This window comes from Oryzias latipes, chromosome 14 (assembly GCF_053564925.1).
Source record: "Oryzias latipes strain Hd-rR chromosome 14, Olatipes_Hd-rR_3.1".
Lineage (NCBI taxonomy): Eukaryota > Metazoa > Chordata > Actinopteri > Beloniformes > Adrianichthyidae > Oryzias > Oryzias latipes.
The window spans coordinates 26,369,935-26,397,784 of record NC_136250.1 but is presented as its reverse complement, the minus strand read 5'-3'; the positions used below and the strand labels follow the sequence as shown (position 1 = coordinate 26,397,784).

Below are 27,850 nucleotides of genomic sequence, written 5' to 3'. Positions count from 1 at the left end.
ATTTGTTTAGAAACTTTTGTATTAATTTTTTCGTCAGTTCTTCAAAGATTGCGAAGTTTTCATTTTCATCTGGTCTGCATCCATGGCTTCTCAGTCTCTCATAATTACGACATATAATTCTGAGCAAACGTTATAAATTGTGATGTTAAAAAATGTTGTTTAAAAGGCAGCATATGGGAAAATGTGTCTTTATAATAGTAAGAAAACTACTCCAGTTACAGTACAATTAAACAGACTAAAAATCAGAGTTGGCCTCATCAGTTATCAATATTACCGTAGATTGGTTTCTAAAATTAGGGAAGTTTAGAAAAGGAATCCTATATTAAATTAGTTTAAGGGCTTTTTTTTGCCTTGTATTCTTTCACTTTCATTTCTAATATAGTATATTTTACAGTAAAAGACAAAAAGGACACTTTTATATTTTTTCTCTGCTGTTACTAAAATGTGCTAATGAGTTTTTAGAAAAATGTTTGACAAAAAACTTTGACAGAAAAGAGAAAAGCATGAAAGATCAGTGTTTTGCAGAAAAAAATCACAAAAAGATCAGAAATTTATTTTTACTTCCATGTCCCTTTAACGGCTCCAAAGTACATGTTTATGGATAAAAAGTCATTTAATTTAGAAATGAGTTCCCAAAAACAATGCCTGTTGTGCTTTTAAAAAGATAATTAAGACAACGAATAAATGAATAAAAAAACAATAACACCATCACCACCAAGAACAACATCAAAAACAACAAAAAGACATAATAACAACATAATAATAATAATGATAACAATAATCATAAAATAATAATAATAAAGCAATGTGAGTCTTTTTATTTTATTTTATTTTTGAAGATGGAGCAGGTTGACCCGGAAGTAGTTCTTGCTCTCGGCCACACGTGTTCCTGTAGCAGCGTGTGCAGCGGGGCTGGATGTTTTTCAGAAATGGTGGAAGCTGCGATGAAAACAGCCGAACCTCTCCGGCCGACCGGAGTTCTGCAGCAAAACCGAGTTTTCCTCGACTTCTTCTGGGACTTGGCCAAACCGGATCAGGAAGTCCGACTGAAGGCGGTGGAGGACCTGGTCGAGCACCTGAAAACAGGGAAAAATGTAAGACGCAACGTGATGATCAGTGACACAGAGAAGGCTGAGAGACATGCTGCTGCTGCTGGACTCCTATCAATATAGTCTGGATTTTAAGAATCTGTAGGAAAAATAACCAAATATGAATAATGACATTTATTTTGGGCAAACGTAAAGTAACGGCAGTTTAATTCCAATAACTATATTTAAATTGTTTAAATTACATACATTTACACACTTCTTATGTTCCATAACTTCTTTTAATTTATATAATTTGTTGGACAATAAAACTCATGTGGAGCCTTTTCTTCCCACAGAGTAAGTAAAATACAATGTAGGTGTCATGTCATACATTATTTTTTATCTTAAATAGACCACATTAGAGGAGTATAAACAACATTTTAAATATCATGTGTTTGTTAGTGCTAGTAAACTTTAGACACTTTTTTTTTTAGTTCTGGAGAAGGGACAACACGCATGTAATTACTTTATTTACGCGTCAGTGTCACATACATTTGTGTTAATCTTTTGTAATTTGTGAAGCAAATAAGAATATTAACAAAATACTATAGTAATTATTGCTTAGTAATTTTTTTTTGAAATTCTCCACAGTTTATGGTTCATTGTTATTCCAAATCCAAAAGAGTTGCTAAAATATTGCTAGAATTTATGATTTGTGCAGTTGGACCTTAAATTGAGTCCAACTGAAACTTCAAAAAAAAAAAAAAATGGGATTGAGACAAAAAACATAGCAAAAAAACGAACAAACCACAAGCTCCCAACTAGACGACTAGATCCATGCAGGTTTAGGTTTTCCTCGTCTCAGCTGGAATCTGGCTGTGTGGCTGGATAAGATTGCTCGCCATTTTTGTTGCACCAGTGATGTTAGGTTGGAGGAGTGAGGGGTAACAGCTAGCAGAAGAGAGTGTCAACAAAGGCATGATGGGAAAGAAGTGCAGGCTTACTCTGAAGCACAACTCAGAGATAAATCCTTAATGAACTGCTGCTGCTCTGCAGAAACTAAGTTCTTTTGCAAAGTGAAGAAGGCATATTGGTGGTGAAAAGAAGATAATATTTTTAGTTTTAAACTTTTTTAAGATAATGGTTCTATGGGGCTGCAGCTGCACAAGTCGTTGCTTTGACCCTCAGAGCGCTGTAATAGCATGACATCCTCGTCTGATCTTGACATTTAAATGCTGTGATGCTGACGGACCAAATATTTCAAATCTTTATTCAAATACAATCAAATGTTTTTGTTTTCAAAAATTCCTTTGATTTTTTTTTTTTTTTTGTATTGTTACAATTTTTTCTATTATAATAAAGCTTCACTCACAGCCTCCACAACATCCAATAGATCTACATGTAAATTATTTACATTTTTACTGGCCTTTTTTGGATTTTAAGGCGACAAGAATGTACAAAATGGGCCGTACCAAAGCTCAAACGACACCTGCAAACCTTAATTGTGAATCTCTGCTTTGCTAAAGGATATATGGAAGGGCAGTGACTGTAACCAAAGGAACTCTTGTGTTTTTTTTTTATGCAGAAAGATGAGTTGGAATACACCTTTAAGAGGCTGGTGGATGGACTGGGCCACACACGGGAAACCGCCAGACCGGGGTTCAGCCTGGCGTTGGGACAGGTGAGGGAACTCACTGCTGAAGGGTTTTTTTCAGACCTCTAATCCACATCTGTTCAGCAGCAGCTGACATGATTTCAGAATATTTAGAACCGAGACGTCAAAGAATATTTCTTCTAGGTTGAAAAGAACTATTTTATTTTCCTAATCAAAAACCAGCATTCAGTACACCTAATCAGCATTTATAAATCAGTTTGTCATATTTCCCATCTATTGTGTTTCCTCATCACCAAAACTGCTGCAAACTATTCAAGCCTGCGTGTGTTCGTTTTTTAGGTTTTGGTTGCGTTTGAAGAGATCCCGCTGCAGAGCATTCTCGACAGAGTCAAGCAGAAGCACAGCTTGCAGGCCGTGAAAAAGGTCCGTCTTTGTGTTCTGGTCACTTTAGGCAACAAATTCTCCATGTGTGACGCCTTTGTACTACTGAATTTTCTCTTTGTTTTTCAGAAATTAGCCAAAAATGCCATGTTTGGAAACCTGTTTGGTGTTCTGGCTCTTCATCAGTCCGGGCGACTCTTTAAAGTGAGCATTTGCCGCGTCATTAAAGCTTTTGTTGTTGTTTTTTCAGCGGTAAGACAAAAAAATACTAAAGCCGCTATCAGTGTTGTATGGCCCCTGCTGCTACAAACCCCCAATTCCTACTTCTTCCCCTGCCACACCTGCTCAGAGCTGCACATGACAAATCTAAAATGGCGGCTTTTATGTTTGTTTTCTCCATAGCAACCATTATATGTTTGGGTCGCCTGGGTGTGACGAACAGATCTATGTAGTTTTTTAAAGAATCGGCAAAAGTAAATTTTTGGATTTCCTTAGCAACAGAGGTTTTTTTGTCAACCACGCCCACATTTCTCATGTATGATATCTTGTGATAAATGTTTACATTTCAATAAAAAATGTGCGAGCAACAGGGGAACGGCACTTTTGCACTCGTGCAAAATCTAAAAACGTCTTAGTAAATTCACTTTGTCAAGTGAGTATTTGGACAATATTTCTATTACAAATAGTCTGGATAGCAAGTTAAAACTTTTTTGCATTTGTGAGGAATGGATACATTGGTGTTTTAAAGTCAAATGTAGTGCATAAATGGAGTTTCTTGGAAAAAACGTGCAGACAAAAGCATTGTCAAAGAGAAGAAGTAAATAAGAAAAAAAGCAACAGATTTCACATAATTAAGGGGGTATTAAGACTTTTGGACTCCATCCGGACAAAATTAAGCGGACTGGGTCTGGAACAAACGGTCTTTTCCAGTCTGAATACACCCATAAAAAACCGCTTCAATGAAAATTGTGTTCTTGGTGTTTTATAACAACTCAGAGGTGAATTTCTAATAAACCACTACTGCTTTGCAGAGACTATGTCCTACAAAACAACAGATTTTTTTTTTACATTTTGGCTACAAGCAGCATAATCATAATTAAAAGACCACTGGGGACACTTTGAAAATCTCTCAAAAGATGTTTGGAGTGGGTCTTTGAAGATCACAGCTATATTGGGGGGGAGACAGGTTTTTGTGTTGTGGTCTCAGCATTGTGTGTCTACAGGAGCCGCAGGTGGTGCTCGCATGTGTGCAGCTCCTCCAGAGCCTCAGCCCGCACAAACAACACCTGAAGGACCTGCCCACCAAAACCATCATGGACATCCTCACAGAGGTACCAGCTGCTGCTCTGTCACTCCTTTAACTACTCATTACTACAATCTGAACGTTTACCATCATGATGCCGTCTCGTCCATCAGATCCCAGAGGAAGTGTTTGAGGAGGTCCTGCTGAGCGCCCTGAAGTCTGACCTGGCGTCCGCCTTCAACACTCCAGAGCAGCTGCAGCTGCTGCTTGTGGCTTTGCAGCGCTTCCCGCAATCGCTCAAACCCAAGAAGCTGAAGAAGCTGCTGGGCTCGGCCACCATCATCAATGCTGACAACGTCCCCAGGCAGGAGCTCCGTGAAGGTTTCTCCCCATTGGTCACGTTTGACCCAAATGAAACGTCTGATCCACGTCCCTGTTAGGCTGATCGAGGTGTTGAAGATGGCGGCGCACTCGGTAAAGAAGGAGCTGATTCTCCCAGCGGTGGCCCTGGACCTCCTGAAGCTCTCTCTGAAGGAAGACAGCTTCCAGCTCTTCTGGAACAAAGCCGTCACCGAGGGCATGTTCAAGGAGCCGTCCGGGCCGACTCAGTGAGTTCATACCTAAAGGGAGAAAGGTGAAAAGTCAAAAGAGGTTCTTAGTGATCTGCTGCAGACGTCCGTTTCTGCTGTTTCTGCTTGATTTTTTTCCTTCACTTAGAACCGCTGATATAAATGACCTTTAGTTTTTGACATGTGATTAGGTGATTAAAGCTCGGACTTTTCCATTCACAGCTGCTTCTGGCATCTCTGCAGAACGTTTGTGCTGACTTGCTGTCCTGTGTTCCTCCCGTTTCTGTCAGTTACCTGAGCTTCCGGCTGCTCGGCAGCGCCCTGCCTCTGCTCTCCTTATCCCAGCTGAAGGAGGTTCTATCCGGAGAAGTGATGATGCACTATGGAGAACATGTAGTGTCTGCTCAGGTCAGTGTTCAAATCACAAGGCTTGAACTTTTTAAACTGCAAAAAAAAAATCACAATTTTTTTTGTTACTTTTAATTTAAAACTGTTTCATGGAAGCTGAAAGCGGCCTACCCTAATTTTTTTTTCTTCTGATAAAAGACCAAGTCTTGAGTGACATGCCGTCATTCCTGCCTGCCCCTCTCATGCATCATTCTGTCCTCTGATCACTAATGAACTCGACAACAACCACATGATCACTAGACTGTAGGTGCAGCCGGGCCAACCTTTTCCTCAAATGACGACCGAGTTGAACGTCGTACATGTTTTCCAACCTACCTGCCATTGAAGCTCCTTATTGGCTGGTCCAGGTTAAAAGTAAAGGGACTTGAAACAGATTACATCTCGGCATCTTAGTGTGGGAAAGAGAGAGATGGACGCCACAGTGTAGTCTTTATCATGACAAAACGACATTTGTTATCTCATGATGACGTGATAATAGATGTCGTTATCACGAGAAACCAGTCAATCTGATTTTTCCTTCACAAGCCAATCCTGATTTGACCCCATGTATTCATGCCTGAAATATGAAGAGAATACATATAGAGCTTTAAAAATCACTTTTATCTGTTGACCAGCGACAGGAACGTTGGTCATTTTTGCTGCCTATGCTGTTTATGGTCATATTCTTACGTTGCTTGAACTATTGTGTCATAAATAAACTTTTGGAGTTGAGTTTCCTCAGAACTCCTTCTTCATTTTCCTTTTTTTCCAGAAACCAGATCGCTTCAAACTGGCCCCAGAGATGGAAAAATACGTGTCGGACTTCCTGAGGGACTGCCAGGACTCGGATAAACAGCTCGCCGTCGTGGTGGCCTTCTCCTCGCTGACCAACAACGGCTACCCCGTGGTGCCATCAGTGTGGAAGGTGGTGCAGCACCTGCAGCCTGCAGCTCTGCAAAGCTACGTGGCGTGGCTCAGGAGCATGTTTCTGCAACCTCAGATGACAAAGTTGCTGGATTTCAGCACACGCAAGCAGAAGGACAAGCAACAAGTACAGCCAGAGTGAGTTTGTTCGTGAAGATTCATGCAAATTGTGATGCAGAGAAATGGAAGCGTGGAACAATGCTGCTCGTCTTCTCCCAGGATGGAAACTCCTGTGTCCCGCCTGAGAAAGTGGCTCGTTGCTCGACTCTGTTCAATCATCGATAACCATCAAGTGAAGAAGGAGGAGGCTCTCATCATGGATGTGGCCCGGTGAGAGTAGCTCTTTGTGACGATGAGGAGGTAGCGAGGAGAAATCTGAACTGATTTTTCTTTCCAGGTTTGTGTTTTTTCACGCTTTCTTCAGCACCAAAAAGGTTTCTCAGGACATCAAAGAGACCCAAGAGACGCTCTCCGTTTCCCTGGATGATAAAACCAGGGGGGCGCTGGTCAATTCTTTCTTCGGGTAAGTCTAAAGCTTTTCTCCTCACCGTCAGAAAAAGAAAATGTTTTCTGACAAACTGAAGGGGATTCTGACCGATCTTCTTTGCAAGATTCCACAAAAGTTTTTAATGTTTCTGTAACTGAAAAGACATTTTTATCTTTCATTTCTATTCCTAAAACTGAGAGATTTTTAGTAAATCTGATAAACAATTCCGAGCTACTTGAACAGTTTAGCTTATACATTTATTTGTCCTTTTTGACCGTTTCAGAAAAACATTTCATTTAAACTGAACATAGCTGGAACTTTTATTAATCAGGAAAAGAGTTATGACCTTAAAAACTAATCCAAGAAGTATTTTTTTGGTTTGTTTTCATGCTGATTTGAACCCGTTTTCCTAAACTCAGTCATAGTTAGCTCTGAGTTAAAGTCAAACGTGAAACCCTCTGAAGTTTGCAAAAACTAATCTGAGGTGAAGTTTTTAGGAAATTCTCTGGATTTGTCCAAATTTCACTCTTTGAGCTTCAAAATGAGACGACCCTTAATGTTTTTGCTCACCAGTGGTTTGGTCTTGGAATTCTACCATGTTGGTCATTTCTGGCCAGTATCTTTCTGTTGGTGGAGTCATGAACACGGACCGTAATTGAGTTAAGTGAGGCCCGCAGTTCTTTGGATGTTGTTTTGGGATCTTTTTTGACCTCTTCACAGCACTCTTGGGGTAATGTTGCTTGGCCGGCCTCTCCTAGATGGTTCAATACTGTTCCATGTTTCTCCATTTGTGTATAATGGCTCTCACTGTGGTTTGTTGGAGTCCCAAAGCTTTTGAAATGACTTTAACCTTTTCCACTCTGATAGATCTCTATTACTGTCTTTCTCATTTGTTCCTGAATGTCTTTAGACCATGGTATGATGTCTAGGTTTTGAAGATCTTTTGGTCTACTTCACTTTGTCAGGCAGGTCCCATTTAAGTCATTTCTTGATTGGAGATGGGTGAGGCAGCATCAGGCTTGGGCGTGGCCAGAGAATTTGAACTCCGGTTTGACAAACCACAGCTAAGCTATGTTTTAGCAGAAGGGGCAATCAGTTTTTCACACAGGGCAATAAAGGTTTTATTAAATTAATTTAAAAAAATGATTTTAAAAACAGCATTTTATTGTTACTTGTGTTGTCTTTGACTCTTATTTAAATGTTTTTTTTACTAGGAAACGTTAAAGTGTGGAAAACATGGAAAAAAACTTCCTCTTACCACTGTATGCTCCATTTTCATGACGTCCCTTAAGGCGTGGCCACCCCCCAAAACGGCTGCATGTGACGAAGGCTTTAACTTTGACGGACTCCCCCCCCCCCCCCCCCCCCCCCCCCCCCCCCCCCCCCCCCCCAGACTCCTCACATCACTGCATCGCGTGCCTCTCTGTGAAGGGGGCAACGCCGCCAGTCAGAAGCGGGTCCTGGGTGTAACCGCGGATGGCGCCATGTGGATCGACCATCTGGCCCAGTATGCCCATGTCCTGCTGAACCACCCCAAACACGTCCAGACCAGCCAGCCCTTCACCCCTGAGCAGAGACAGGCCTGGGACGGGTAGGACCCAGTCCTTCTGATTCATGCACTGATCAAAAGAGCCGTGGATTTGCTGCTGGACTCTTGGAGTTTTCAGAAATGATGATATTTTCATTTAAAGATCATGGCTATCAATAACTAATACTAGTCTAGCTCAACTCAAAGCTCAAACTGCAGTTTATCCCCAAAAAAATATTAAGGGAATTCAACTAAAGACTTGTTGTTTTACTGGACATTTACGTTTTTTATCATATGGATGAATCCATTCTGGGTTTCAGGAACTTGTATTTGCTAATGTTGTCTGGAAAGTCAAATCCGAGGTGTTTTCCTTTCAAAATAAATTTACAATCGTAGGCAGAACTCTGCGTAACCCTCAGAAGTGTGAGATAATGGCCCCCACGTCCAAAATGTTTGACAGATTCTGTGCAGCTTGCTTCCAAGTGGTGAGTGTAGGGGTGTGGCCTTCCAACACGCTCACTCCTGATTGGTTGTGTTGGTTCAAATGAAAACATTGACTCAGATCAACTCCGACCAATCACTGCTTACTGAAAAACAAGTCAAGCTAAACCTTTTTCAAGGTAAAATATAAAGCAAATATCAACGATGGATAAAAAACGAAAAGCCTTTTATACGCTACTCTGAACTCCGAAGGGTTGAAAGATGTGGAATGGAAACTACAACAAAACCTCTGCTAATGTTCAAATAACCAAATTAGATTAGATGACTTTATTTATCCCACGATGGGGAAATTCACTTATCTATGGCAGCAAAAACTACATTTAGAAACAACAGCAAAGAATACAATGAATACAATTCATACACAGAATTTAAAAAAAAAGTAAGGAATTTTTTTGTTTCATAAAAACAAAAGGTTGTTGGAAACCAGCTGAAACATTGAATACTGTTGCAGCGTTGATGATGCATTCATGGACGCTTTGGTAATGACTGGAAATGTCCTTGAGCAACACACTGAACCCCACATTACTCCTGGTGGTTATAGTTTGGTGCATCAGTGTGCGATTGGGAATGGGACTGTAAAGCGCTTTGGGTCTTCAAAGAAGAAAAGCGCTTAATAAGTAAACGCCATTTACCATCTTCATTCAGGCCAATGCAGAAATATAACATTTTTATGTAAATATGAGATGCTATTGATGTACTGATAACACTTCACGTTCCTAATGTGAAGAAAATGTCGCCTTCCAGCATGATGGAGTCTGTGACAAACCTGAAAAAGAAAGCAAAGAAAGGTGCAACAGCAGAGAGCAACGCCTTTCAGCAGCTCTTCCTTCTGCTCGGCATGCATCTCTTCAAGGTAAACTCATCTGAGTTCAGACGTTTGCAAGATTTAGAATGAGATAATTATGGTAACCTTGTTTGTTCCCAAGGCTCCTGAGGAGCTGCAGGACACAATGAAAGACCTGCAAACCTGCGTGGACAAAGCTCAGGAAAAAAAGGCCAAGAAAAGAAAGAAAAAGCAAGGTGAGGTCATCAATATGAGGCTGCTGGGAATTATTGAGTTGGCACACCCTAACCCCTAAAAATCCAAATAGTGTAGGACTACCAGTGGATTTTAATAAAGTTCAGACACATGCTGCTCACTACTACTCATGTATTTTTGAACGCCAACGATGATGTTCCCTATTTGCCAAAAGAAAAACGTAATTAAAGTGAAGACTTTACGAAGAATACAGTGATCCCTCGCTATAACACGGTTTACTTTTCACGGTTTCGCTACATCACGGATTTGCATCGTGCATTGTGTTCTGCATTCTGATTGGCTAAAAAGCCACTCTGCTTCTTCTCTACCTGTGCGTCAATAACGTTGCAGTTTAATATGTACTCGTACGTAAAACAGCTTGCCAAATTTACATTATGTACTTGCAAATTCTCTTGATGTTGGCATGTCGGTGTATAAGGATGTTTTTGCGAAGAAGAAAAAAGAGCGACACCAACTGCCGATCACTATGTTCTTCTCCCGAACAAACACACCTGCAGCTGCACCGCGGGCTTTAAAAGAAGAAAAATCTGCAGAGCGGAGTCAGGATGCAGCCGTTCAGTCTGAACTTAGAGCAGTGAAATACACCCGAGTCACTATTTGTGCGACTGTACTTTGTATTTTTTTCATAATCATCATTTTATATTTTCTCCCGTTTAATCCAATTACGCAGGTCGCGGTGGGCGGGGCTAATCTCCGCGATTTGAAGCCTTCTGTTCACATTGATGATTAAAATTATTATTTGACAGTACAGAACAGAAGTTATTTGTTAAAAAACGTTTCTAAAGTACTTTGATTTGTGAAACAAATGCTTGAGCCTATAAAATGGTTTGTTCTTTCTTTTCAATGTATAATAGAGTTTTTAATTGTATAATAATTGTAAAAAAAATAGAGGTTTCTACTTCACGGTTTTTGACTATCACGGGGTCTTTCTGGAACGTAACCCCTGCGAAAAACAAGGGTTTACTGTATCTACAAATGTTCTGATTAAGAAAACTTGGATAAAAAATATACCGGTATATATTTATTACTATTTTTGCAGATGACCTATGGTAAGTTTCCATAAAAATTGTAGATTTGGGCAGCCTTAGACCACAGAAAAGTAGCCTAAAAATAGGAATAGAAGACTTATCATAAGAAGAAAATCACTAGAGATTTTGTGTACCTAGTTATTTATTTTTAATAAAGTGACAAACGCTAGTGTAATAGGTGGAAATGGCTCATTTTAGAACAAAATATAAACAAAATAAGAATACCATCTTAGTACAAGTTAACCCATCCTCATAAATATTCAAGAAATCTAAAACTTATTCCTAGAACATAAATTAAAATCTTTGTTTTCAAAATAATGACAATAAATTCCAGGCTAACTTGTCAACATTTATTGAAATTGAAATGAACATCCCTGAAATTGAACCAAAAATGACAGTGCCATTAGTCTCAATGTAAGTTTTTCTATTGTGGGGAGTATAGAGCAAAAGGATTTTGACTCATTTTAATGATAATTTCCTAACTTCTAGATTCTAGCTCTAAATGAGACAAAAAATTCTCCATTGTGCAATTTTGAGAAAAATTTGGAAAGTCGTAGAGCAAAGAGAAGTCATAAAATTCTTAAAATATCTTCACTGTTTAAAAGCAATGGTTGAAATCTTTGCAAAAATCCACTACTTTGCAGTTTACAAAACAAGGAACAGCACTAGGAGGAATGCACGGATGCACTAACTGGGGATTAGGGAGGAAATTTGAAAAGTATCTTGGTAAAAGACAAGAACTATTCTCGTCTACAAAGAGGTTTTGCTAACATTTGTTTCCATCTCTGCAAACAGTAGTTGAACATTTCACCATCAGTCTGACAAAGCTCAGAGATTGGTGCTCATGTTTTTGTTCCAACATGACAAAAGTTCACTTCCACAGCTTTCACAGATCAATGCTGTTAAGTTCATGTTTATTTCTCTACAGATAATCAACACAATCTTCATTTTTTAAGTTTTTACACAAATAAGTGTTTCTAGCTTAAAGAAATAATTCAATTTAACTTGACTTTGAATTGATACTTTATTAATATGTCATCTCTTCACATGACAGATGACCAAATTGCTGTTTAATGTAGAAAAAGAGAAAAAATAAAATAAAAAAAATAGCAAAAAAATGAAACTAAAATACAGAAAAACATCATAAAACTCCCTAAAAAAACCATCTTTTGGTTGGTTCTCCCAGAAGATGTTTGAAGGTGATGGAAGGAGGCACTACCTCTCCAAAAATCACATTAAAAAGTTAAAAATGCACAGATTTGAAATGCTTTTTATATTAACAGCTGCAGAGCAGGAGGAGGAGCCGGAGTGGGTGGAGGTGATGGTGGATATTCTCCTGTCCCTGCTGTCCCAGCCGAGCCGACACATCAGGCTGGTCTGCAGGACGGTCTTCTCCTCCATCTGCCCCCACCTCAACCTAGCAGCACTCAACGCCATCTTGGACGTAAGTGAGACATCCATCGGCGTCCAGATTCATTTTAGAAATTCATTTCACTGGAGTGTCCTCATGATGAATCTGTTTAATAAGATTTAACCGCATTTCCTTGTTTACCTTTTTATGTCAGTCACTCAGCCAAACATAAAGGACGAAACCAGTCACTTATTTATCAAATCGGGTTTCAAAAGCATAAAAATGAGCGGCCTGCAGAGCTCTGAGGCATCATGGATCTCAGATTATCATAAACGATCATCCTGAGAAGAAAAACTCAGCGACTCTTTTTGGCAAATGATCCCAAAAGTTCTCAGATGTGAAACCACAAACACGGCCTGAAGACGCTAAACGTCTCTGTCACCTTCCAGCTGTGGATGTTGGATTTCCATCCCGCTCCTGTCATCTCACCTCCTGCGGTGATCCGTTTGTTTGCAGCTTTTATGAGCGCATGCTTCCTGTGAATCCCTGCAGCTTCAGCTGAAACTTTCAACCAAACCTGAACAGTAAAGTTTTAAACTATTGGGGGCTAACAGATGATCCAAAATGATCACACGGTTCAGATATTCGCATCCAAGCATTTTCCTTAAAATTAGAACAAAGCTGCTTTAAGTCAGAACTGATTAGACATTTTTAACAGTTTCCCAACCTATGAATGTAAATTATGACTAAAGATAAAAAAAAACTTAATCTGAGTGTTTGAATGTGAATTTAACACAAATATTGTTCACAAGATATCAAGCATAAACTGCTGCTAATTTCTTTTGTTTTAATGTCTACAAATAGTTATTTTTGCCTCCAAACTTGTTCTTTTCAAAAATCCATCCAAAAATGTTGTTCCAAGTTCAGCAGATTTATACTCACAAGAACGCAGAAGAGTTGGTCAGAACGTACTTTTTAGTATAGCTTAATTTTTTATTTAAAATGTTTTATTTTTTATTTTATTTTATTATACTGTATTTATCGAACGAAGGGACATCCGTCGAAGGGACATCCGTCTCAGCATTTGACACATCCCCTGGGGGAGCAGTGAGCTGCAGCCGAACCGCGCTGGGGAGGCAGTAGCGTTAAGGGTCTTGCCCAAGCACCCCCACTGGGTGATGTTAATTGCTCGCCATTGAAATGGTAATTGCCCCCACCTTACCAACCGAGCTACCCAGCCGTCTTGAAGTTTTGCATTTATTGAAAATGAATTGTCTTCACTTTTCTCATAAATTTTTAATTTTTAAACCTGAATAAAGAGTGAAACATAAAAAATATCACACAAATAAATTGTTTAAAAAAATCGTACAAGGTGATTTCTGAACAATTCTTCAGATTCCGTCTCTCACTATGGAAATGCATCTATGATGAAAATTTTAGACCCCTCCATGTTTTCTAAGTGGGAGAACTTGCTAAATCACAGGGTGATCAAATAAAATAATATTAATGGATTGGATTTTTCTGCGCTTTTCCAGACTCTCAAAGCGCTTACATTGTGGCCATTATTCATTCACTCCTCATTCATACTTGGTGACGGTAACTACGGTTGTAGCCACAGCTGCCCTGGGGCAAAATGACAGAGGCGTTTGCTGCCAGTTCGCGCCTACGGCCCCTCTGACCATCACTGGTATCATTCATACACATTCACACACCAGTGGAGACACACTGGAGGCAAGGAGGGTGAAGTGTCTTGCCCAAGGACACAACGACATTTGGCTGGTGGGAGCGGGGATCGAACCGCCGACCCTTCGATCATTGGACGACCCGCTCAACCGCCTGAGCCACTGTCGCCCCCGATATACTTATTGACCTCACTGTAGCTTAAAGAGGAACCATGTAAAATACAAATCAAATAAATGACCTACCGGTACTTATAAGGTACTGTTAAAACTGCTAGATGTAAATTGGTGGGTTTTTTTTTTTTGTTTTTTTTTTTAAATAAACTGAATAAAAAATATTTATTTATTCTTTTTTTTTTGACAAGGACATTGCAAATTAAAAAGCATTGCTGCCAATGCACCAGAGTTGGCTACAAAGCTGTTTTTCATCTGCTGTCCCAGGACTGATGGTAAAATTGTCTCCCTAAAAAACATAAAATTAAAATCTAAATGCAATACAAGAATAAACAACAGTAAAACACATTACATTACAAAAGATAAAATACCGTAAAGGAGCAGTAAATGGAAAAATATCTTCTATAAATAGGCGTAAAGTGAATGAAAACACATTCAAAGTATTTTTTCGGAAAGTTTGCTTTTTTCTAGAGATTTCCAAATATCATTAACAGAGTTTTGATTTTGCAGGTGCTGAATCCGGATAAGAACAGCGAGGAGAACAGCGCTGTGGTCGTCACTGACGACGGAAACCAAACAAAGAAGAGGAAACTAGAGGATGATGAGGAAGAAGAGGAAGAGACAGAGGTGGATTCTTCATCTTCTGGCGGACATTTCATTTTTGTGTCTGTACTTTTCCATCTCATAAAACCAGATTTTGTTTGCGTGGGCGACAGGATGAGGAGTCGGATGGGTCAGATGACGATTCTGAGGAAGAGGAGAGCGACGATGCAGAAATGCTGGAGGATGAACAAGAGGAGCAGATGGGGGAGGAGGTGGTGGACCAAAACTTCCGCTTGGAGCTCATGAAGGTTCTCCAGCAGCAGAACGCTCTGGTGAGACCTCAGTGATTTTGTGTTTTTGACCGAAATGCAGAGATACGAGCTGTATCATGGTCAAAGTGTTATTTACATTCAGGCCACTGAGGAGGATGCCAGCAGTGATGAAGATCTGGATGATGAAGCTATGATGAAGCTGGACCAAAGCCTGTCGGCGCTGTTCTTAGAGCAGAAGAAAAGGATTCAGGCCAAGAAGGACGAGAAGGCAAAACTACAGAAAGAGAAAAGTCTGGTGTTGGACTTTAAGATCAAGGTACTTCTTCTTTAAGGCCGTGTCACATTGCTGCTACACACAATCTGCACATTTTCCACATATGTCATTTGGATACACGTGTGACACACATAATTCAGTGTTTCTTCCATTCGTCGATCTGCCCAGATGTTTCCACCGACCGATCTTTATGTGAATTTGGTTTTGTGCTGTTCAAAATTTTTGGTTGGTTTAAAACTACACAGTTTATGTGTATATTTTATTTAGTTTATATGCAATTATGCGTGATTTTTGCGAGATACATTGCAAATTTGTGGCTTTCAACGACCGTTCCATGTATGTCTGCATATGTCTAATGGACTTTTCACGCATATGCCACTGTTTTATACCTCTTATATCACGTATACGGTGCACATATCATGTTTAAAATAGGTGTTTGATGCCCGAATCCTTAAGGAATTGCATATAACAGCGCGATGATCACGTAGGGTTCATGTGCGATTGGAGTATTGCGTGACAGGTTAAAAAATCAGCCAATCTTTAACCCCTCCAGCAGTCTTGTTGTCAATATCGAGGTTATATCTCCCGGGGTTAAAAATGTGGCTCCTTCGTGATACATCTGTGAAAATGTCATGTAAAGACCACAGCATGTCTCTATTTTTCCACGTATATTCACGTATGACCAGTTGTCATCCATGCGAAATGTAAGTACCGGCTGTCTGACACGGCCTTTAATTTGAAAAATCACTTTAGCTTCTCAGGAGAGTCTGGAAACCTGAAGGAAAATCTCTCCAGCTGGTCCAAAAGAAGTAATGTTTCTACTTGGCTTTAGGTGCTGGACCTGCTGGAAGTGTTTGTGACCCGGCAGGCCAGCAACCCTCTAGTTGTCAGTTTGGTGGAGCCTTTGCTGAATGTGATCGACAGAGAAATGAACTCGTCCAGCGACCAACAGTCACAGGACTTCCTCCGGAGAGCTGCAGATATCTTCAGGTACAAAAACATCTTTAATCACTTATCTTTATTAAATGTCAGATCACTTTTAAATAAGTCTTTTATCATTAATGATCTGATTTTAGACCATGATTTAACCTGTTTGTTTTTAACTGAAACCTGGCTTGGCTCTGATGCACCAGCTATTCTCACTGAGGCTTCTCCACCTAATTTTAACTTTTTATTTTCAATCAGGGGAGGAAAGAAAGGTGGAGGTACAGCATCGATTGCTCACAAAAGAATTTTATCTGAAAATATTTTACTCTGTAAATATTGTTCATTTGAGCATCATGCTTTTCTTTTTGGAGACCCACCTGTTTTAACTGTCACAGTATACAGACCACCAACCCCTCCTTCCTGTTTTATCGAAGAATTTTCGGAACTTTTATCATCTCTTCATATTAGGTACAATAGGATTTTAATTACTGGTGATTTTAATTTGCATGTTGACAATTGTAATGATATCTATGCCTGCGAGTTTTTAAATCTTCTAAACAGCATGGATTTTCAGCAGCATGTCACACAGCCAACTCACAACAGAGGACACACCCTGGACCTGGTCATTACCTATGGTCTGTCCACTGGGGTGTCCTCTGTTGTTGACTTGGCCATATCAGACCATTATTGTGTGTTTTTTTTACTGTCACCAGTGAAATCCAGCAGGAAGCGTCAGTGAGAACTGTGAGGAAACGGTATTTAACTCCTGAAGTGGCTGCAAGTTTTATTGATGTTTTTAAGCAAACTCCTGCTCAGATTTTACCTGCACCCTGTGATTTTATTGTTGATCATTTTAATAACAGACTTCAGTCTTCCATAGATGCAGTGGCTCCACTCAAAACAAAAACATTAAAAGCCACTCCTAAAATCCCATGGAAGACTGACGACATTAAGGGTCTGAAGCAGAACTGCAGGAGAGCAGAGAGGAGATACAGGAAGACGAAATTAATAATTCACAAAGACATTTTTAAAGAACAACTCAAAATCTACAATAACTCAGTTAAACGGGCCAGAACCTCCTATTTCTCAAAAATCATTTCAGAAAATAAAAACAACCCCAAATTTCTTTTTAAAACCATTGATATTTTAATAAACAAAGACTTCAACAAGTCCTCCATGCCATCATCTAATGCTGCATGTGAGGACTTCGCAGACCACTTCATGGGTAAAATCAATGCCATAAGATCAAACATTTCATCCATGCAAAACACTGATCTTAACAGACCTCCAGCATTGTCTTTACCAGAAGAAACACTGGGGAGTTTTGTCCTGGTTGATGCAGAGATGCTTGGTCGAGTTGTATCCCAAGTAAACACTACAACCTGCCTTTTAGATCCCATTCCCACTTCACTTTTTAAAACATTTTATGGATTCTTTGAGTCAGAGCTTTTAAATATAGTAAATTGCTCTCTTCAGACGGGGGTCTTCCCCTCTGCCTGTAAGACGGCGGTGGTGAGGCCCCTTCTGAAGAAGAGTCAATTAGATCCAAAAAATCTGGATAACTATAGACCCGTATCCAACTTACCATTTTTAAGTAAAATAATAGAAAAAAGTGTCGCTACTCAACTGCATGAGTTTTTAAATGCCCAAAAAATTTTAGAAAAATATCAGTCTGGTTTTAGGAAAAGCCACAGTACAGAGACGGCTCTTTTAAAGATCGTTAATGATCTAAGATTAAACTACGACTCACAGAAACTTTCTGTTCTGGTGCTACTGGATCTTAGTGCCGCTTTTGATACAGTAGATCACCAGATTTTATTAGACAGACTTAGTAGTCTAGTGGGCCTTTCTGGAAATGTTCTTAAGTGGTTTTACTCTTACCTGACAGATCGACACTTTTATGTAAGTATGGATATGTGCTCTTCAGGAATCCACGAAATAAGCTGTGGGGTTCCCCAAGGGTCAATTTTAGGGCCAATACTTTTTAATTTGTATATGTTGCCTCTTGGGGAGGTCATCAGGAGACATGGCGTTGACTTTCACAGCTATGCTGACGATACACAGCTTTACATCGCCGTGTCTCCTGATGACCTGGAACCTGTCAACACTCTTTTAAACTGCATTTTAGATATAAAGTTGTGGATGGCAGAAAATTTCTTACAGCTCAACCAGGACAAAACTGAAGTTTTAATCATCGGTTCTGAAGACAAGAGAGAGATGATTTTACCACATCTTCATAATTTTAAACCTTCTCAATGTGTGAGAAACCTGGGCGTACTTTTTGACTCTGAGCTAAATTTTATCCCACACATTAAAAATGTCGTTAAGACAGGATTTTATCATCTCAAAAACATTGCCAGAGTCCGCCCGTTCCTCTCTCTTGCCAGCACAGAAGTGCTAATGCATGCTTTTATTTTCAGTCGTTTAGATTACTGTAATGCCCTGCTCTCTGGTTTACCCAAAAAGTCTCTTTCAAACTTACAACTTCTACAGAACTCAGCGGCACGAGTTCTGACGAGAACCAGAGGGCGGGAACACATTACACCGGTTTTAAAATCGCTGCATTGGCTCCCTGTGCGTTTCAGGATTGATTTTAAAATTCTTTTAATGGTTTATAAATGTTTTTATGGTCTTGGGCCTTCTTATTTAAATGATATTCTTTTAAAATATGAGCCCTCGCGGACCTTGAGGTCTTCCGGTACTGGCCTCTTAGTTGTTCCCAAGGTGAGGACCAAAACTTATGGTGAGGCTTCGTTCTGCCATCACGGTCCTCGCCTGTGGAACGGCCTTCCGGAGAGCCTCAGGGCCGCAGAGACAGTAGAGGTTTTTAAGAAGAGGCTCAAGACCCACCTTTTTAATTTAGCTTTTAGTTGATTTTAACTGCTAATTTATTCTATTAGTTTTAGTATAGGCTATTTTATTTATGTATTTATTTTAATTTTATGCATCTTATTTTCAATTTTATGTTTTTTCTTTTTTATGTTTTTAATTTTAGCATCTTATGATTTTAGCCCCAGTGTTTCTTGAGGGGATCTTTTCCTCCAGGGCTTGCCGGCTTGGTCAGCGGTTGTTGCTGCAGTTGTTGCCCTTGCTGGGGCGGCTGGGGTCTAATTTTACAGCTTTTGGCTGTGAGGGGGACCCCGGTGTTGTCCCGGTCTGGGTGGGCACTGTGGCGATGTTCCGGTGGCCGGGCTGGCTCCTGGTATGAAAGGATTCCCAGATACTGTTTCCTCACAGCAGAGCTAAGCCATACTTGTTTATTTATTTATTTATTTATTCTTTTACAGTTACATAGTCATATTTCATTGTACGTGGGAGCCATGGGTCATGTGGTTTAATGGAGGGGTGTGGGAAGGGTGAAGGGTGGGTTGGGGTTTTTATTGTAATGTTGTGTGTTTACTGTTTTTAGTGTTAAAGCGCTTCGAGCTGCACAAAGTGCATGAGAAGCGCTATTTTATAAATAAAGTTTGAAAGTTTGATCTATCAGCAGAGTTTCTTGTAGTCTGAACTTAAATGTCAAACATTTGTTCTCCTTTTTTTTCCCCTAAGCTTCATTCATTGATCACATTTGTATTTTGAATGGGATGAAGTTGATTAAAGGGCACAAACATGTTTTTCTATCAGGAACCAGCTCTGTAGGTCTAAAAGTTACTGCAGAACCGCAGGTGACAGGCAGGGGGAGCTGCATGACCTGCTGGAGAAGCTGATGACCAAATGCCAGAAACTGTCCGACTCCTCGCTGAGTCTCTACTACTTCAGGTAGAATCCTGTCTCCACTGTCATTTGGAAAGGTTTAAAAAAATAGGCCTGTGGTAAAAAGAGACAGAAAGTATAAATTGAAGTTAGAGTTAGACTCCATGTTGATCGTGTTCCTCTCCTTTCCTCAGTGCATGCCTGTATTTGGTGAAACTTCTGCGAGGAGCTCTTCCTGTCGAAGCCAAAGAGGCTCAGAAACCCACAGGACACAATGTAGGTTTATTATTTGACTTCCTTTCATGTTGTTGCCTTGCTCAGATCATTCGAGTAGGGATGGGTATCGTTAAGGTTTTAACGGTACTACTACTCTTATTGATACTGCTTTTTGATCCGGTATTTTACCGATACTCTTATAAAATAAATAAATAAATATTTTATTTCTGTTTTCATTTTAATCTAAAACAAAAGTAAATTAACTGCAGGTTTCGCTTTACCTCGGGGTCAAAACTAAGGCCGTTCATACCTGCTGAGTGTCTTGGGTGCTCAGCAGTCAGGTCTGTTCCTGGATTTTTATTGGGTCATGAAGTGTCCTGGATTACTTGGCCTCCTTTTGGTTCACCTGTCATCTTCACAGGAATCTTCTCCTTTACTTTAGTATTTGTTGTTGCTTTAAAACAAATCCATTTAGTATATTTTAAATGTTCATTTGTTGAGGTGGAAAGCCTTTAGTTCAAAAACATTTAGTAAGTAAGTAAAGCTTATTTCTTTAGCACTTTTCCCAGAAAGGATGGCATTGCAGGTCAAAACTACGACAAGAGGTAAAATGCATTAAAGCAGGCATGTCCAAAGTCCGGCCCATGAGCCAAATGCGACCCGCATTCAAATTTTCACCAACCCACTGACTCCCTTCACCAAATGAATACTATGCGGCCCACAGCGCTTTGGAAAATCTGGTTGTACAGTTTCTTGATTGTGATTGACTAAATTCTATATTATATATCTATATTATACTATATTATACAGATGATTTAATTATTTTCACCTCTCCAAATCGGCCCTCTTTGCAAAAAGATTGGACATCTTTGCATTAAAGAGAAAATCCCAAAATTGATGTTCGATTATTTTTTTATTTATTTACTTGTTACATCATGAAACCAATGCTAATAATCTGCAAAAACAATAAGCGTAGTTTTTCTGAACAACTTTTTGCAAAAAGAATCTGTTTAACAAAAGCTGTCTGACATACGCTTTTGGAAAATGGGTGAAGAAAAGACATTTTCAACGGAAAAGCTTTTATTCACAAATGAAGAAAAGAGAACAAAATGAAACCTTCTGAAAGTCTTGAAAGAACAATAATATAATCAATCCTATTATCAGAGTTTATGACTCAACAGTCAAACAGAATTTCTTTTGGATAAAACTAGATCCATTTGACAAAAATAGTAGCTTGGTTGTTATGGGGTCAGATCAGGATTGTATTAAAGAGAATGAAAAACCCAGACTGTAAATTTGAGAAGAATTATTTTATGAAAATGTAAAAAACCTTTTTAACCAGAAAGTATAGATTGTAGACTATAAAGAAATAAATGTTAAACCTAAAGGAAATTTTGCAGCCCTGCTAGGTGTGAAGAAACCCTGACATGTGTCCCTCTCTGTTTAGCTGCCGTTCATGGGCCAAGTGGACGTGGAGCGGGTCACCGGTGTCTTCAGAGAAGCTCTGGTCTCTTTCCTGAGCAGGAGGAAGAGCCCTCTGACCTCTCAGATGTTTACAGACCTGTTCAACAGATTTCCTGTGAGTCCAAGCGTGCATTCATCAAAGCAAACCTAAATGTGGGTCAGGCTGCTGCGGTAACTGATGGCCGTGGGTTTTCGTGCAGGTTTTGTGTGTGAACCTGTTGGATACAGCCGTGCAGCACATCACATCTGGCATCAGGGACCATCAGCAGGTAAAAACCCATCATTCTAACCAAAGAAATGAGGAGAAAATCAGGCGGACATTGTTGGATTCCATAGATCATATTTGCTTTGGACCCTGGATCAGTGTTCCCCAGCCCTGGTCTTTGGGGAACACTCTCCTGCATGTTTTCCATGTTGCTCTGCTTAAACACACCTGATTCAGCTCAGCGTCAGGCTCTGCAGAAGCCTGATAATGGCGGCCATTAGAGGCAGGTGTGTTTGAGCAGGGTGGGATTGAAACCAATGCAGGACAGGGTTCCCAGAGGAACAGGGCTGGATAACCCTGTTCCAGAATCTCCTGATGAAGTCAGCACCTACATCCTATAGGGAGGCGAGTGTTAGAGGAAACCGCATGGCTTTTAGTGCTGTCATGCCTTTCATTTTTTGCTGCAATTAATCCTAATCTGTAATCAATTCATTGAATTAATCTGTTCTTAATGAAACATAATAATTGCTGCAAAAAGACAAATTTTGAGGTACTTTCATTTAAATGTATGATATTGTGATGCAGTAAAAGATGAAAAAAGAACAAAAAGTAGCTTTATGAAATTTTATTATCATAAACTTCCAACCTTTACTTTTAAGCATCACCAAGGTGTTTTTTTGGTTTTTGTTTTTAGGAAATTAAACACATCAATGAACGCTTTTCTGAATGAACCTTAAAATATTGACCCCAAACTACAAAATGAAATCCATAACATCCATGTTGACATACAATATTAAACAGTTTTTACCGTTCAATGCGATGAGGCCTCCACATACCCCATTCATTTATGATAAGGAACTGGCTGTATCCCTTACATAATGGATAACAGCATTAGGCGGTGTGGCTGTGTTTAGCGTTAGTTCTGTTAAGAACTACAAAGTCGCACATTGACGACGTCACCACAGCGACGCGGCACACATACCAACACGTGCACTCACACATTTTTAGCCCAGTTCAAATAAAATGTTCATGCAAGTAAACGGTTGTTTTTTATATTTGAGAACACAAAAATGAGATTGAATAATTAATCACGATTAACGCGATAAATTGACACACTGTGTGTGTTTTTATCTATTTGCTGTAAGCTATTACTATGAAATGTTCAACCTTTTATGTAATTATTGTGGGTTTCTTACCCTGATTGAGACAGGCTTATAAAATGACAGGGTAAAGGTTTTAGATTTAAAAAATGTAATTGTTTTTAGGCGTTTTTCTGTAGAATTGTATCCATTCAGGAATTATTATTATTTTTTAGCTCTGTGTTGGTTTTAGGGTTTAAGGTTACAGCTAAGGTGCATTTCATAGTTTCACTAATGGATTACTTTTTTGATAAAACAGAACAAAACACAAGATGCTTCTGAGTTTAATGAATAGTCGTTAGTGAGGCTGCAGCAGGAAAAACTGTTTTTTTTTAATTTCCCTCTATTGAACATCAACAAACATTTATTCTTAAGATTTTAGTCTTTACATTTGTCCTTTGCTTTGAGGAATGGTCTGGTTTGAAAACATTATTTTGACTGAAAGGAGGAGGATTATGCGCAGGTCACTTGTGTTTTGAAGCATATCCTTTAGTTTTGATTTATTAGGATTCATCAATATCTAAATAATCTTCTTCAAAAAAAGAACCAAAAACCCTAGAACATCTTTGTGTCCTTAAAATCAGTCTTAAATTTATACCAGCGAGTCCTCACTTTACTTTAGAAGCTTTGTGGTTTTAAGGTCAGTTTGGTCCAAATTTTCCAGTTTTTTACTAAAATCGGCCTTTCAGATGTGTTTTGTAGGATCTAATCAGTAATTCCAGCTCTTAAAATAAGACCCAGAGGCCCCATTATGCAGTCACAAGGCCCCCCCGTACTTCCCTTTCATTCATTTTCAGCCTTTACATTTCCCAGACTTATTGATATTAAGTACTGATTTAATGATAGCAGCAATAATCAGCATTAATCATTTGCTTTTAATTCCCATTTTTTGGTGCAAAAACATGATCTCAACACTTTTTTTCAGGGTTTAGAAAGTTTATAGCTTAAAGCAAAGTAACACAATAAATGTAAATTCATTTTTTTAAAGTCTTTTATGTAAATGAGTCTTTCCCCTTCAGCAACATATATAGTGAATCTGTTAAGCGAGTGCACTGAACCGCTCTTTTCTAGGGGCTAAATATCGCTTTACTGCTTAGGATTTGAGGTTTTTCCCTCTCAAGCACTTTAGTTGTCTATTTTTTACGCCCACACTAAAAAGATCCAAATGTATTAATGTACCCAACAACTACTTTTCTGTGATTTTAAATGTTAAATTTTATTCCAATTCTTTATTATGACCTCTGGAAAACCGAGAAAAGAGACTTGAATACTCAAAAAGGCAGACATGAGCTGTGTATGGGATTGGACTGGGCTCATAACCATCACATCTTTCTCCAAAAGATTCTGATAAATACGTTGAGACTCAGAAAATACCACAACAGTAATGATTCACTGATGAACGGATCCCATCCTTTATGCAAACCTCAGCAGAGTGACTCACGTTGGTTTGTTTCTGTGCCCTCTGTGTGCGTCTTGCTTTGTGTGTTTAGGGTCAGGCGTGTGTGTTGGTGCTGCGAGGGATGCAGGCCAGCGAGGTCCGGCAGCTTCTGAGCGGCGCCAAATGGACGGCGCTCTGTCAGAAAGTGTCCGAGCAGTTGTTAGGGGTAAGTTTCCTCAGTTATCCACCGCTGAAGAGCATCGGCATCGTCGGAAATGTACCCAAGAATGAGCAAGAATGAGCCTCCCTCTGTCAGCTTAAGAAATAAAAAAATAAAAAAAATCTAGAGTTTGTCATTTTAAAATGTAGACGAATTTGAGATTTGTTCTCTAATCCTCTGAATCTGATTAAATTCACATTTTCTGAAACTAAACGTTCTCAATCGTTGAAACACCATCATGCCTTTGGCTGTTGAAAATTTCAATTATATTAGTAAAGAAAGTTTATGAGACCTCTAGCTGCTGTGATTAATGATAGGAGGCAGCGATCCACTCTCTGCCCTCCGTGTGTCCTCTACCTTTCCACATTCCAGGGTGAACACACATCTAATTACGCGCCTCTGTAAATCCTTCCTAAACCTCTTCACCTCTGCACGTTTTTCTCAATCTCTCAGTCCACTTTTCTCTGAGTTCTTGTTCATTTGTGTCTAAACAGATCAAATGCTTATTTTTTGTGTTTTCCAATAAACAGCCACTCCAGCGACGTCTGAATGCTTTTAATGATGAAAAACAAAGTGCTTCATTTGAGCGTCAAGCTGCTTTTATTGATGTGTCATTATGAGCATAGACTGGATGTTCTTGTCATTCTTTAACAAACATCCATAAAATCAGATCTTCATCAGACTCTTGTTTTCTGAGAAAGGCCATTTTTAATGATTTCAAGGCATCAAGCTGATGTTATTTTACATCAGCTTGAAGTTTAGCACACACTCTAAAAACTTTATTCACAATGTAAACCAATTTTTTTTTCGCCCTAACAAAGCATCTGGGGTGTTTCTTCGTCTTTGTTGATCCAGGGCCTCTTCTGATTGGCTAGCATGACCACACTTCCCCTTATGTGTCGCCTGTCTTTTAATTGGCTCCCTGTTGCTCCATAACCCCTAACTGCAGTCTGAGAATATTAGGTTATTAGGTGTTGTGAGTCATTAGAAACCCCCAAAAGATTGATGCTGTGAGGGAGACTGAGCATCAATAAAGGGGATAATACCTCTAAACCAGGGGTTCTCAAAGTTTTTGTAGCGGAGGGCCAAATTAGGAACTTGACGTTAGACCGGGGGCCAATTTTGGTGAAAACAGAAAAAAGTCGTTTTTAATAACTTTAATGGCCAAGTGTCATTTGTACAATTAACCAGGCCCTCCAGATGTTTTCCCCGTTGCGGTCGGAGGTTGCTGCCCGCAGATCTTCCACTCGTTTAGTAATTATGTCATTTGACAGACTTTTTTCTTCAAACCTTTTCTTTCAGCATACATTCTTTTTACAAACTCCCCATCACTTAAGAGCTTGCTACAGCTAGCTTCTGTCACAGCGTCACTGGATTTAGCCATTTTTGTAAACCTCTGGTGTGCAGCAAAGCCTCGTAGTTGTTGGAGCTTATTGTTGCGCTCCTCGACGGTAAATTTGTCCTAGTTTTTATGATTTGTAATTTATTTATATTGATTTATGAGAGCATCGATTCCAATTCTTCCTTTCGCAGAGGCGGTGACATAGAAAATGTTGTCTGCCCTCTTGTGGTGAAATTAATACACTGTACCGTTAACACAGAGTGTAATTACCTGCAGATGTCGCCAGAAACCACAAAACAATATTTTTCCAAGCAATGTTCAGCTGGTTCAATAACAAATCAATTAGGATTAATTAAGGGCCACAAAAAATCTTCCCGCGGGCCGCCATTGGCCCCCGGGCCGCTTCTTGAGAACCCCTGCTCTAAACACACCATGCTATATTTGTTGTTATAGTAATAATATTCCTAATAAGTTAATCAAAAAATATGTTGATGGTTCTGTCGAGATTAAATATCTGTGAGCAGTTGAGCTGCGTTCACCACGTTTTTGGCAATGCACATTCAAGCGGTTATTTTCAATGAAAAGTCTATGTTTGCACACATAAATACGAACATAAATACACGTTCTGCGTTCAAACCTCTTGCGTTCACGCGTAGCTACGCACAATTTGTGAGACCATTTTTGGCCTCTAAGTATGTGACAGCAAAATCCTTCATACATCGGAACAGAGTTGTGAATGAAAAAGCCTGGAGCCAGACTTGCACTGCTTTGACATTTTGCACCAAGACTCTTCCAGCTGTAGGTGGCAAACAAGCTGTAATAAACAGTAGAAGAAGAAGAAGAAGAATCCCCTCTCTGCTTGTCAAGTGTGAACACCATGCGTGTTCTTGAATGTGTGTCACATCCTCAGCGTGATTGTAGCATTAGGCTTTTTAAACAGAATTGTATGACAAAAATGGTTGAATTTGTTTAATTGTCTTTCAGATTCTTGCACAGGCTGACCAAATTGAGAACAAGTTGGTAAAAGAGAAGATGGTCAAAGTCCTGGAGCTCTGCCAGTTCCTGATCAAAACTGTTCATCTGCAGGTAGGTGGGATGAGATCATGAGGGGATAAGAGTTATTACGGTCACTGTCCAGACTCACTGTCTGCCTCCGCCGTCTGTAGAAGCTGTCTGTGGACCTGGACTCCCTCCAGACGACCCTGCAGTCCCTGACCAGCACCGCCTCTTTGAAGAGCACCGGAAAGCTGGAGGACACGTACTGGGCTGTGATGAAGCTCTTTGGAGTGATGTACGTTCCGCCAGTGTCCTTTTAAACCTCTCTACAAATGCGATCCTCATTCACAAGCCAAATGAGCAGTATATTTGCCCTCCTGACAGCATTTCTACTCACACTCGCAGTGTTTTCCCCTGTTTTTCAAATCCTTCATGATCACCTTTACTCTTTTCCAACCTTTCCAGGAAGCCCAAAGTTGAGAAAACGAAGCCTGACAAGGAGCCGGAGCAGAAGCAAGCTCTCAAAAAGAAAAAAGGTTTTCTGCCAGAAACAAAAAAACGCATAAACCGCAATAAACCTGCTTTGGAACCAGCCTCAGACACAGCAGCCCCCGCTAACAAACCAGGAGCAGAGAAAGGACAAGCCAAAAAGAAGCATGACAAGAAAAGCAAACAAAAACGACCTGCCAAAGGTGCTGGGGCTTCAGAGTCCAGCCCTGCCAAGAAGAGCAAAACACAGTCTGACAGCAACCCAGCCAAGAAGAAGAAGAGGAAGAAGAAGCCCAAGCAGATGAAAGAGGGAGGACAAGTGTGATGCTGTTTGAGAGGACACAAAGTTCTGAAACGTCTTTTTAAAAAGACTTTCTTTGTTTTTCAATTCTGAAAAACATTTTGACATCTTTAGTGGAACTTTTGCTCTGCGAGGTGTGAAATGAGAGGATATTTTTCCAATGAGTGACTGTTGTTCATTAGAAAATGTCTACAATAATAAATGTATTTCTTCCTGGAAATTGATTCAAAGCTCTTCATCCTGAACAGCTGTTACGTCTAAAGAAAGACAACCTCAGACTGTAAAGTAGTGTTTTCTACTCTTATACAGACATATAAGGATAATGAAGCTGATGGTGGAAAAACATTTGATTATGTGCATTTCAGCAAATAAACATAGCAAAGAATTATTTTAGGAATTAATTGGTTTAAGTTGTGAGCTGATAATTTCTAGAAAGGGAGAAAATGTGAACGTTTTT

General features: G+C 39.6%; 1 protein-coding gene across 1 annotated transcript; it reads left to right on the top strand.

The window, feature by feature from the left end:
* The first annotated feature begins 824 nt into the window (after positions 1-824).
* Positions 825-27,613, top strand: mybbp1a (MYB binding protein (P160) 1a). Its single transcript, XM_011483909.4, has 27 exons — positions 825-1,094; positions 2,614-2,709; positions 2,983-3,066; positions 3,154-3,228; positions 4,248-4,355; positions 4,441-4,631; positions 4,708-4,875; positions 5,127-5,244; positions 5,996-6,285; positions 6,367-6,477; positions 6,545-6,670; positions 8,028-8,225; positions 9,408-9,516; positions 9,590-9,683; positions 12,014-12,174; positions 14,445-14,561; positions 14,651-14,809; positions 14,892-15,065; positions 15,856-16,013; positions 19,575-19,709; positions 19,838-19,919; positions 21,307-21,438; positions 21,524-21,592; positions 24,158-24,271; positions 26,592-26,693; positions 26,774-26,898; positions 27,069-27,613. Exons 1-27 carry the CDS (start codon positions 840-842, stop codon positions 27,415-27,417), a joined length of 3,900 nt encoding a protein of 1,299 aa, XP_011482211.2. The 5' UTR covers positions 825-839; the 3' UTR covers positions 27,418-27,613.
* Positions 27,614-27,850: the final 237 nt, after the last annotated feature.